Genomic DNA, 12,841 nt, shown 5'->3' on the forward strand with positions numbered 1-12,841 from the left:
TACCATTTACATCACGCTCAGGTCCCACACTATCCAATACATCCTCACTAACCACCACCCCTCTTCCCATCCTTCAATGTAATACACAGATATCATTCCCTTAGTCTACCAACTTTGTAAAATGTCCATAGAATGTCCAGAAATGTCCACAAAATGTCCACTGAGTTAATTTAGTCCTTGACTTTGGGCTCCATCTCTTATGGTGGGCCCTCAGGACAGGACAGGTGGAATTATTGGGCACCAAAGCCAGCTCAGGTCAGGTCACTGCTGCACTTGCGCTGCTTCTTGTAAGGCTTGTCCTCCGTTGGTTCAGGTGGTTCCTGCTATAGTAATTCCTATAACATGCAATTCAAATCATGGGTTACAACAATGTAAAAGTATTTCCATTACAATCTCCACCCCTGGTCTCTTTGGACCAGACCATAGGGTTTAACATTGCAATGAACTCCCCTTGCCCCTGCTCTGGCTTGGATTTATCCACAGACTGCAGTCTGTTACGGGTGTATCGGCTCCAAGTGGAACCTTATTTATGAGCCACAGTCTCATCAGGGATATACCTGCTGCAGCATAGACTTATCCACAGCCACAGTCGCTTTGAGGTGCACCTGTTCCAGTGTGGCCTTATCCATGGGCCACAGTCCCTTCAGGTATATACCTACTCCAGGGTGGCCCTACCCACAGCCACAGTCCCTTCAGGAGTGAACCTACTCAACATGGCCTTACCTATCTCTGCAGTCCCTCTAGGGGTGTAGTTGCTCTGTTGTGGGCTTATCCATGGCCACATGCTTTGAGGTGCTCTAGCATTACTTCATGCACAGCCACTTGTGCTTTGAGGTGTACCTTCTCCAGCATGGACTTATCCTTGGGCCACAATCGCTTCAGAGTTATACCTGCTGCAGCACAGACATAACCATGGCCACAGACACTTTGAGGTGTACCTGCTCCCACATGGACTCATCCACAGGTCACAGTCCCTTTGACTCGAGCTGACTGGAGTTCCAGCCTGTCCAGTACAGCAGCGATGCCCTGGCCATCTGCCAGCCCAGGTGCATCGCCATTGCTGTTATCAAAATGTTCCCAGGCACAGCAGAGTAAGATAAGCACTACAGCAAGCAGCAAAAGCAAAAAGCAGCCACTAATGAGCACTAGACCCTAGTATACAGTAAGGCAAGCAAGCCCCATGGCAAGCATAGGAGCCTGTCAATTAATAGCTAAACCACAATAACAGCTATAAATTCAATCTAGCACACTGCAATCAAATCTGTCATTACCTTGAACCCTTCATGCTCCATGTTGGGCACCAAAAAGGACTGTTGTGGTTTAACCCCAGCTGGTAACTAAGCTCCACACAGCCGCTCGCTCACTCCCCGCCCTGGTGATGGGATTATGGGTTAATGGCTTATTACTGTACTGCAGGAAGTTTTGTTTTGTCAGCTGCTGTAGCCTGAAGAAGGTTTTTCTTCCGATCTACAAAGCTCTTTTGGTCTAATTAAGGGATCTTTTTTCTTTTTTTTATTTGCTCTGTGTTGCTAGAAGGAGATGACTCTGCCTTAGTGTGAGAAGATTGTAAATATCTGGTCTGTAAATAGAAGGCAACTTACAGGTAGTTCATAAGAAATCTAAGGTTGAATAGTCACTGGGACCTAGCCTTCTGTAAAGTGATATAGTAGTAATCCTACAAATTTTTTTTTTTTTTAAGCCATAGAGAGGAGTATAACTAATAATCGTGTGGTATAGATTCACTGTGGAAAAAATAAATACTTAATGTTTTTTCGGGTTTTTCCTCCTCTTCTAGCCACCCATTCCAGGGACAGTACTCTGTATCAGATGTTAAGTTAAGATTGTCACAGTAAGTATATGGTACTTTGATTTGTATTTTTTTAAAAAAGTGTGGTCAAATATTAATAACTGTTTAACTGTTGCTATGATGAACTAAACAAAACAATGTTTTAAATTGGCCATGTACATGAAACTATACTCAACTTTCTCTTGCAAAACATCACCACATCTAGAGATGGAACATTTGCCTGAAATAGGGAAAAACAGTGCTAATGCACTATTTTGTGTTGGACTTTACATAATAGAGCCCTGATTTTTTGCATTGCAATTACAAGGCTTTTGTATATTTATTTTTAAATTGTAAACTAAAGCTGTTAAAACTTTCATCAGTGTTTTTCTGTATGTTGACTTGAGGTCTCGTTATTAGGAGAAAACAGCTCTTTTATTTAATTAGCTGTTTTTTGATACAGCATTGTTCTAGAAGTTTGCTGTGTATGTTCTGAGACGTGGTTCAGCTTCTTCAATTTAGAAGTTTAAAATGAGTTTAACATAATCTCTCATTACACCACACTCAACTGAACCTTAAGTTGGTCTCGGCTCTTACCTGTAGTATTCAAGTCTAAAACTCGGTGGTGCTTGTTATTCCCATAGCTGTTCAGCTCTGAAGCCAGAATTGGAGTTGCAGTTAACTATCTCTTCTTGTTTATGCACCAGGCAAAATAGATTTTCTCACTTAGCTATGTTGACCATGAAACATCAGGGACTGGTTCTTTAAGATGCCTGTAAATCAGCAGTACATATGTGCTGCTGATTCTGCACCTGCCTTGACTGTAGTCTGTTATGTTCAGTATGCTGTGAGTAGACCTAAAACATATGCTAACATAGAAGAACAACTTAGGGAATAAAAAGGTTCAGACTTCAGCCTGCTGAATCTTTTTGTTGTTTTTGCTGACCAATGACAGATTAAATTTCCATGATGGTGACTGAGAATGCAAATGAATTTCAAGGTAATTGCCTTCAATAAGGTGCATGCTGATAGCAGCTCTTATTATTAATGGACAGTCTTTATAGAAAGACTTAATTTGAAAGATGTGGAGGTGTCTATCTTTTACTTGCCCTATTTTTGTGTTTGACAGAGGAGATGCTAACTCTTCTGAGTAGCCTGAAATCAATGTAAAAGGACCAGTAGTTCTTAGCGTGTCTCTAATAACAAATATTTTTACAATGCCTTTATTTTCCAGATGTGACTTTGCTATCAGATACTCATAAAAATTACTTGCTTTTGCAAACTGAGCCTAAACTTGTTCTTGGTGTACTTCATTCTTTCTGCTTTTTGCATCCACAATGAAGATTTTGAAAGTGGGAAAAGAATGTGGCATGCCTTGTTGTTAAGTTTTACATAAATGGATTTGCAAAGCCTGAAATGTGGATTTGAATGTTACCATTTAAAACTAAATGAGATTATTTTCAAGTGATCACACTTGTGCAGTAAAACTGTTTGCTTTTGTGCTTTTCTTTCCAGGTGGTGGTAGTGTCTGTCGTCTTTTTGCATTTAACAAAAGCATGAGTGTAAACTGTACTTGATGAAAAATTTAATTTTAAAGCAAGATACAAAGTAAACTATTTAGATAAAAGAATAATGTCTGACCAGTAACAATTACTGTTTTGTTTAAAGCTTATATATTAGGGCTAAAAATTCTCAAAACTACTGCAAATCTGAGTTTGTAATTTAGAACATAAATGCATTTTGGTAAACATTTAGGAAATGTATAAAGTGTATTGTATAAAAGTGAACCATTGGATGTTTTGATTCCTGTCTTGCTGACAGTATCTTTTCTTCCTCTGAGAAGCTTAAGTGATCTATGTGGGTAAGATGCATGCAGGAATTATGGGCTTGATGTTATATTTTTATATACGTATATATATGTATACATATGTATATAAAAACCTATATATATGTATGCTATGTAAATTTGTGTATGTTTTGATATATATTTTAACTATGTATTTTATTTACACCTGGTAGTAATAAGAAGTCGGTCAACTAACAGTCTTCAGTATCTCTCTTGTTTAGCTCTGTGCAAAACAGTGAACGTGGAAAGAAGATTGGAAATGTGATGGTTTCTACTAGCAGAAATGTTGTACAAACAGGAAAAGCTGTAGGTAAGAAATTTATTGAAAACCAGCTTGCATCTGAGCCATATCTTTTTTGGAGAAGCATCCTATATCTCTGTCCTGGTTTCAGCTGGGATAGAGTTAACTGTCTTCCTAGTAGCTGGTACAGTGCTATGTTTTGAGTTCAGTATGCGAAGAATGTTGATAACACTGATGTTTTCAGTTGTTGCTAAGTAGTGTTTAGACTAAAGTCAAGGATTTTTCAGCTTCTCATGCCCAGCCAGCGAGAAAGCTGGAGGGGCACAAGAAGTTGGCACAGGACACAGCCAGGGCACCTGACCCAAACTGGCCAACAGGGTATTCCATACCATGTGAGGTCCCATTTAGTATAGGAACGGGGAAGTAGGGACGGGGAATCGCCGCTCGGGGACTAGCTGGGTGTCGGTCAGTGGGTGGTGAGCAATTGCGCTGCGCATCATTTGTACATTCCAATCCTTTTATTACTACTGTTGTCATTTTATTAGTGTTATCATTATCATTATTAGTTTCTTCTTTTCTGTTCTATTAAACCGTTCTTATCTCAACCCACAAGTTTTACTTCTTTTCCCGATTTTCTCCCCCATCCCACTGGGTTGGGGGGGAGTGACTGAGCGGCTGCGTGGTGCTTAGTTGCTGGCTGGGGTTAAACCATGACAATCTCAGTTACATTTTTTTTTTAATCGAAGTATATAACATACATACAAAACAGAGTAACGTTTTGAGGGGTGAAGCTGCTAATTGAGTCCTGTATATTATGTAATAGTGGAAAGAGAAGCAGCTAGACAAAGAAATTAGTGTAAATTCCCTTTTCCAGTGTGGGCTGCAGATGAATGTGGGAAGAGAGATGTTCAGGTAAAAGCTTTCATGTAATCTGGAGATGCTGAGACCACAACACCACCTTCTGCATTGAGCTGTTCTCATTTTTATATCACTTTGACTGAAACTATTCAGAGCTGGCTGAAATCAGAGGAAGACTTTGTGTCAGTTTCTGCAGGTTTTGCAATAGTCTGTAATTTTCTGGAAAAGCACTTGTTGCACTTGAACAGGGGCAACGTCATGCTGTCATCTTGCAGTGTGAGATAATGTGAGTTCACCCATTGAAGAATCTGATAGTTGTTCTGCAGTAGCTTGGCCAAAAATTGTTTAGCTTCCTCTTTTATTCCATTAGAGTCTTTCTACTCTTTTGGCTGTTGTACATGTTGGCAAGGAGCGCCTTTCGGCCCTAAGTCTAGCAAGCCTTCTAGGGCAAAAGACAACATAGGCCATTTCTGCTGAGCTACTATGTTCAAGTTCTTTGAATATTTTCTGACACAGACTCTGGACTTGGATTTTAAATCCTAAATTGGAGAACTGATTGTGCAATAATTTTTTTTAATATTTCTTTGTAGTAGCTTAGTAATGATAACACTACACTATTGTCCTTCTTTCTTTTCTTTTGTAATGCAGGTCAATCAGTTGGAGGAGCCTTCACAAGTGCGAAATCAGCTATGTCATCGTGGTTTTCCACTTTTACGCAGTCAACCCAAAGCCTCGGGGACTAAACAATGGTTTTGCACAATGCTGCTGAATATTTCAGTTGCAATGCTTTCTCTGAGCTGTAAAAAGAACACTCCAAAACATAGGAGTGTAGACTAATTACCAAGGACCAAAGCAAGGTATATGTTGTTTGCAAGCAGATGTGGGATGTTACCATTAAGTTTCACTAGAAGTATAGAAGAATGGTGAGTGTCTCCATACAATGGGTTGGCATTTGCAGTATAATTGTTGTATTTAAAATGACTACTTTTCCTTAAAACTGAGCCTTTATAAAGACATTAGCAAACAGGGCTTGTTGTAAGTCAAATATGTTTGACTTTAGATTTGTACATTTTCTTGGATGTTGAAAATATTTATGTAAACTAGTTATATTTTTCAATCCAAATAGCCAAATGTTTGTGAATTCTTGTTAGAAATAAGCAGAGTATAAATACTGATTCCTCTTTCAGGTTGGATTTGTAAACATCTCTGCAAAAAGTATATGGTGGAAACCCTTAAAGGGTTCAAGCCAGGTGGAACTTTCTCACTTTCACCTGCAAACTAAAATCAGCAGGGTGCAGAGTAAGACTGTGGATGACTTAAGGGTTTTTCTCCCTTTCTCCTCTATAGCCATGTACAGTTGCTCACATTAATCTGTCTTTAGCTCTCTTTGTGTCCCCAAATCTGTGTGACAGTTGCAAAATTAGTGTTTTCTTCATGTTATGCAGTAGGCCTTCATAACTCTGCATATGTTTTGGCTGTGTTTTTACCCTGGGAAGTGAATGGGATTCCAGTTGGAGATGTCTCTTCAGGAAAAGTATTGGACAAAACAATTGTCCCAAACTGGGGTTGGATCATAGACAGTTTTGTGAGGTCTTGCTCTATTAGGATGTAATTACACCACCAATGTAGTTACATACATATAAATACAAAGTACTAAAACCACCTAAAAGTAGCACAGTAGCAAACTCTGCATGCAGGGTTTTGGGTCTGTTTTTTTGCCAGTAAAGTTATGAAGACGCTTCCAAAGGAAAATCAGCTATATTGATTTTCTGTGTTGACTCAGGGAATGTTCTGTTTGGATAACTACTTTTTTCATAAGGAAAGTAACACTAGAATTGAGAGAGTAACTAAAACGGCTCAGTTTGTATGCTTGTGTGAAGAAATATAATAGTTTATATGAAAAGATGAGGCATAATGCTGTATTTTGTATGTAACATGTACACAGTGTCTTCTGTTTGCAAGTGTATTCTACTTCCTACGTTTCCTGATTCTGAGAGAGATTATTTCCTGTTTCTTGCAACCTGTGTGCCTCTATATGCCTTCTAACATCCCCACGTGATAGCTGTTAACATTTTCTGCATTACATTAGCAAACATTCCAACTTTCTGTAGTAAAAGGCTCTTAGTTTATTGCCTCATCAGTATCTGTCAGCATTTTGCCTTGTTCTTTTCTGGGGCCAAGATTTCAAGTCATGGTTATTTCTTCTACTCCTCAAATAAAATACAGCAGCTGTACAAGAGGTAAACAAGAAGGCTTGAATGTAATTTGTTTTAAGAAATTAAGTTCTAATTTCTTTAGATGCATTTGAAAAGCTAATAGAAAAGCCACAGTTGTGTCACGTAGTTACTGTCCAACAACTTAGTTTTCAGTTTTATTGCCTCAAACAGCAATTTGAAAACACAGGATCTGGTTTAAAAGCCTTCATTAATTTTTTTCTAGGACAAACTAGATAGAATGGTCATGGAAAACCTGAGAGTATACAGCTAGTTTGAGTAGTTTCATTTGAGAAAGGCAAAAAAGGCCTGTAAAGCTCTACTAATCTACTGCTGCTGACATACAAGTAAAATGTATCTATACAACTGCAGCTGTTGTTCTGGTCTCTGCGTGCATTTGTGTATCTCCTAAAACTTTTGATGCTCTTTTCTGTTTTATTCCACAACTCTGTAATAGACATTTATATCTTTTCAAAGATTAGTACTTGATATGCAGAAAAAGCTCTGGTGAAAGCTCTGGCTGCATTTATTCATGATGAGTCTAGAGCTTTCTGATTCAGCACACAGATAAGAAAATAACCAAAAATAATCACTTGCTTTTGTGAAATGGCTAACATATTATCTGCTGTCTGGGATTTAAGCGGTCAGGCTTCATGTTCTAGTGAAGACTGAATAAAGGATTTAAGCATCTATAAAACTAACTTCAGCACCTTAAGGCACACTAGGTAAATTTAGGTGTAGGAGCTCATGATGGTTAGTTCTAGGAGCCAGGCAAGTGGTTGGTATTTGCATGTACAAGATATAGAAACAGGACCTTCAAGGATCCCTTTTCAATATCCTTGTCTTTGTCATCTTCTCACCTGTTTCTTCTGTAGAATTCTATGCCCCTAATTTGTATAGCTGATTTGTTAGCTCTCTGCATTCCCCTTACTCCCACAGGCTCCTTCGCTGGCCCAGGGATATTAGAAAGCTGACTTTTTTTTTTTTTTGTAGATTGATCTGGGGAAAAGCAGAATGAGGTGCCCTCTGCAGTGCTAAGCTGATACACAGCTGCTTGCTGCTTTGTACAGGGACTCTGTTACGATACTTCACAGTATTTCTTTTATGGGCAAGAAGACCAGACAGATCTTTCTCTGCAGTCTTTTTCCCACTGTCCCAGCTGTCTCTGTGGTTGGGCCAAACATACAACCTGATTAAGAGTATTTTTCTTAATTTACAAATGATAGAATAAGAAACTTGTATTCATTTTCAATCTTTTTAAGAACTGACATGCTGCTAGCAGGTTGGACTGTGATTTAAACTCATACAGTGATTAAGACTCATGCAGTGGCTGGAGATGAAGTGATCTTCATAATACGTGTTTTCATTAACATGTATGTTTGCTCTTTGACATTTGCTTAAACTTAATTTTGGGCTGTAGGAAGGCATGCAGCCACTGTGGTTCATCTAAGCTCATGTAGTCCTCTTCTTAATTTAATGCTTGTAACCTCTTTAGTTAAATCCAATGCAAATGCAAGTTATTTTCCTCCCCTCTGTTTTAAAATTTTCAGTGCAAGCATTATTACTTATTCAGAAAGGTTTAGGCAGTTGACTTCTATTTCAAAGACCCTGACATCCATTTCTGCACGGCAAGAAACAGAGTCCTAAATGAATTGGTGATAATGTCTCTGAGTCAACTGTGAAGCTATTGTTACAGCTCTGTTGTGATGTATGTTGCAGAGGTATGTCTGGCTGTCAATGTGCAGCATGAACTGACTTACAGGTAATACAACAGCACACCTCTCAACTTTCTGGCATCAAAGACATCAACCTCTGCTTTTTGTATGTGCCAGCATTTGAGGAACTGTCTATTGAGCATATAAGTCCCCAAAACCTCACAAGACTAAGTATCATTGACCTAATATTTCATTTGGCTAAAATGTTCAGCATTTTTCATCAATCATTTTTGTGTCATAACCTCAATTCCTGTGCATATCTGACACCAGTTTCCTCAAATATCGCAATGTAATTATCATTTTTTAGATCAGTGTCCTAGTACATTGCACTTGTTTAACCTTGTACATCTGTTTTAAGCATCTTTGTAATTAAATTTAGTATTTTGCCTAAACAAGCTTCTGATTTCCGTAGAAATTATTACTAAGCAGAGAAACTAGTGTGATAGGATTTAACTAAAAGTGAAGGCGTGAATGCAGGTTTTTAAATATAGAAACTGTTGCTTGATAATTGAACATGCAAGTAATGTATTTGATTTTTCTTGTGCTGCTTGAAAAATAGATACATCCAGCCTGTTTAAAGTTCTGTCTGCTCAAAAAGCTGTATTATTTTAAGAAACTAATCTCATCAGAAGACATTTGCAATGTCTGGGTTTGATATTGATAGCTGCTTGCAATACACTGGCAGTCTTTTTGAAATTTGTCTTCCATTTAAACTGATTGTGGATGCTGCTTTTTGCAAATTTAGGACAAGAGGGTCCTCTAGTGTGACTTTATTCCCTATTGGGTACTGCTCACTGTGAATTGATTAAAGTCTTCAGTAGCTCACAGACCTTGTATCAGTAAGAACTTTTAAGTGCGACTGTAAAATTTTGATGTAGATATAACTTCAAAATAGTATGTAGTTCATGTGGATTGTGACATTTAGTCAAAATCAGGATGCTGAGTAAATTAATTGCTGCACATCCAGTTCTCTGCCATAGTGAGCTATTTTAAAACTTGAAAACTTCCACTGTAACTGTCACTGTACCTAGCTGAGAATGATTTGGTGAACTGCTGTTTCCAGTAGGAAGAAACTAACTGCCTTGAATAACATTCAGATGTGAATTACGTGAAACTTATGTCTAGAAAACGGTTGCAATTCTCTAAAACTTTTTAAAATTTTTCCGACCATATGCAAGTAGTTGTGCAAACATGCTGAAAGATAAATTTACATCATGTTGTTTATGCAGTGTAATTTTACTTTCTTGCAGGTATTTAGTTTTCATTAAAAAGGGCAACATGCAGAGTACTCATTAAAGGCAGCAACACTACGCTATTGTACTATGATTAAAAAGGTATGACAAGTTGCTTCATGGTGTTTTGAGTCTTTAATACTATAGTAGAGGAGAAACTGACTTAAAGCAGGCACAGAGCTTTAGTTCTGTGATGTTTCAGGTCTTGACCCCATTCTTTATCAAACATCAGAAGTAGTGTTTGGATTCATAAAAAAAAATATGGAGATGGGTCACTTCTGTCAGTTAAATAGTGAGCCTTACTCAGATTACTGTATTTCCTGTAAACTGACATCATATGTGCATACTGTGTGTACACAGGTGGCTTAATCTCAGTTGTGATGGAACTTGGAAGTCTAGCTGTCTTCTTGAGTCTATATAGGCTCAAAATTGCCTAATCATACATTGCTCCTCATGTAATACTATTCCAAAATCAACTGACAGAAAGTTGTTACTTCCCTGCCTGAATTTACTAATACTGATGAAAGCATAATTACTGTTTGCCTCAATAGTAGCAGAGAACATCTATAAAATATTCTTTTCTTGTCTTAATCTAGATCACCAAGAAAGTAGCACTGCTTTCTAGATCAGGTGAGCATAAAGAAAATCAAATAAGAATGTTTAGACTGAATGAAGAACAGTTATCTAAAGTGAAGGCAGATACAGAGGTATTTTGTTGTCTGAAAAACAATATGGGGAATAACATCACTTGCATACTATATGAAAACAGCTGGAAAATACTGAAGAAGCCAACTCAATTGGTGTCTCACCTCTGAATTCAGAGAACTTATGAAATGCACACAGAAACAGAGTGGAGAATTTAAAAGTTCAGGCATACCAGAAAGCGGCAAAAAAATAATGCTGAGCTTAATGTATTGCCTAATATGACCTGTGATTACTGACCTTTGCTGCTCTAAATGAATTGTGTGTATATGTATTTTGACATGTGTAATGCTGTGACAAAGACCTGGCTGAAGAGTATGTCTGCTCTTAAATTGTGGAAATTGTTTCTTAATTTTCTTCTCTTCAATAAAAACGTGTTCAATTAACTAGCCATACCTCTTGCACTTTCTAAATAAAATCTCAGCATCAAGATTTAGCCTCATGTTTAGCACATAATCTGAATAGACTGTAAGGTCTATGTTACATCACTACCTTTTTAGTACCTGTTATTGTCCTGTTTACTGGCTGTTAGGTCATATTAATGCAGTAGAGTGCATGTATGTATTCAGTACAGTTTACTATTTTAAGAGATGAAGTCATGAAATGCCTCAGGTGACCAGTCATACTTCAGTAATGGTATACATATAATGCTTGAACCCCTTTTCTTTGCTGAAATAAAGGTAGCTGGTTTCACGAGTTAGACCAAGCCACAGAAGAGCTATGTGTTCTAGAGCAGGAGGGCAGAAAGGCACACACAGAGGTACTTTTATCACTCTCTTTCACGTTCATGCTTGTTCCATCTTCTCTGTTATTCCTTTCTTCCATCTCAAAGTTTCTGTAACTCAGTACTGACCCAGGTCTTGCTCTCACCTCCTGGTTCAGGCTGTTCACCAACCCCTTCCATACCAGAACTTGGGAGGTATATGAAGATGTACAGATTTCATATTGACTACCTCCTGGCATCATGAGTGATCACTGCATTTTACTTGGTCTGCTAGTACTCCTCCTCCAGGTTATAAGCTCTATGAGTAAGAACTCTGCCTGGCTGCATTGTACTCATGGTAAATGTTGTAGGAGGGACATACTTTAAGGAATTCTGGAGTGGAACTAAACAGACTTTTGTCTGGCTAATGTTGAGCATGAAGTGGAAGGGCAAGCCTAATTCAGAGTCTGCCTAAATTAAAGCTCCTTTTGTGTAGGAATCCAGATCAAAAAGGAGAAAACAATTTGAAGGTAGCCGTAAATGGGAAACAGAGGCGGAAAACCACTAGCCTGCTAATATGTTCAGTGGTGTGCAGGTCTGCACTGCAGTGTGGCAGGTGCTAGTGCATCATAACAGAAGCATTGAGGAGTGAAACTAGAAATGTTGTGAAATGTAGTGTTTTAAAGCAGGCAGTGCTTTAAATCTTAAAAAAATAATCTTCAGAATTTTAGCAAACTTTCCCCCGAAATTAACTATCCATCTGATTCTCTTCTCTGTAAAGCTTGACACAATTCACTGCCCTAGATCTGACTAGTCCCCTTAGAACAAAAATTAAACCTGCCATTAGGTATATATTTAAACAACTGTAAAAATAAGTGGATGCATTAAAAATTAGCAGAGGCCAGATGGCTTCTTTTTATTACTTCAGGTAGGGGCAATTGAAAGTATGTAGAACTAACTTCAAGTAGTTTTCTACCAGAAAAGCAGCCAACTTTTTGCAAATACAGTGAAGCTTGAGGACATACAAAGTTGATTCATTGAAACTTGTACATAAATGTACTTCAAAGCCAAGTACAGGTTGAATAGGCTAGTATTAGGCTGAAGCTTTGTAGTGAGATACTAGTTTAGAACTCTGTGAAGGCTTTGATTGTATTTGCTCTATTTATGAAATGAGAACTGCTTTTTTTTCAGCTGTTGTCTTTGTTCCTACAGAAGTCTTTCTTTAATTTGGCCGCTAGTGACCATTTCCAGGCACATGACAATGCTTTGCCTGCTGAGTTTCCTCCTCAAATTATGCAAGGAAAGAATTTAGACTTGAGAATAGCATTTGCCAGCTGTGTTTTTTTCTGGAGTTGAATACTGACTGCAGCCACTAGTTGTATAAGTAAGTGAACTAATGGTAAGTATGTCTTTAGCAGTCACTAGAGAACTGTTCAACACCACTAGTCTTATGTACTGTATTATTAATAGTAAATTAATTTTAAATAAGGTACTACATCATCTTAGACCATACAAAGTACAAAAATATGCAGATAATATCTAGAA

At 38.0% G+C, this 12,841-nt stretch overlaps 1 protein-coding gene across 2 annotated transcripts in view; it reads left to right on the forward strand.

Annotated features, from left to right (window-relative positions):
- Positions 1–10,979, forward strand: part of AVL9 (AVL9 cell migration associated) — a 45,905-nt gene extending 34,926 nt beyond the window's left edge. For both annotated transcript variants that reach the window (XM_069808998.1, XM_069809003.1), the window contains 3 exons: positions 1,796–1,849; positions 3,854–3,942; positions 5,380–10,979. In XM_069808998.1, the coding sequence (XP_069665099.1) occupies positions 1,796–1,849; positions 3,854–3,942; positions 5,380–5,474 (238 nt within the window). In that variant the 3' untranslated portion in view covers positions 5,475–10,979. The remainder of the gene's footprint in view (positions 1–1,795; positions 1,850–3,853; positions 3,943–5,379) is intronic.
- Positions 10,980–12,841: the final 1,862 nt, after the last annotated feature.

This window comes from Haliaeetus albicilla, chromosome 2 (genome assembly GCF_947461875.1).
Source record: "Haliaeetus albicilla chromosome 2, bHalAlb1.1, whole genome shotgun sequence".
Classification (NCBI taxonomy): domain Eukaryota; kingdom Metazoa; phylum Chordata; class Aves; order Accipitriformes; family Accipitridae; genus Haliaeetus; species Haliaeetus albicilla.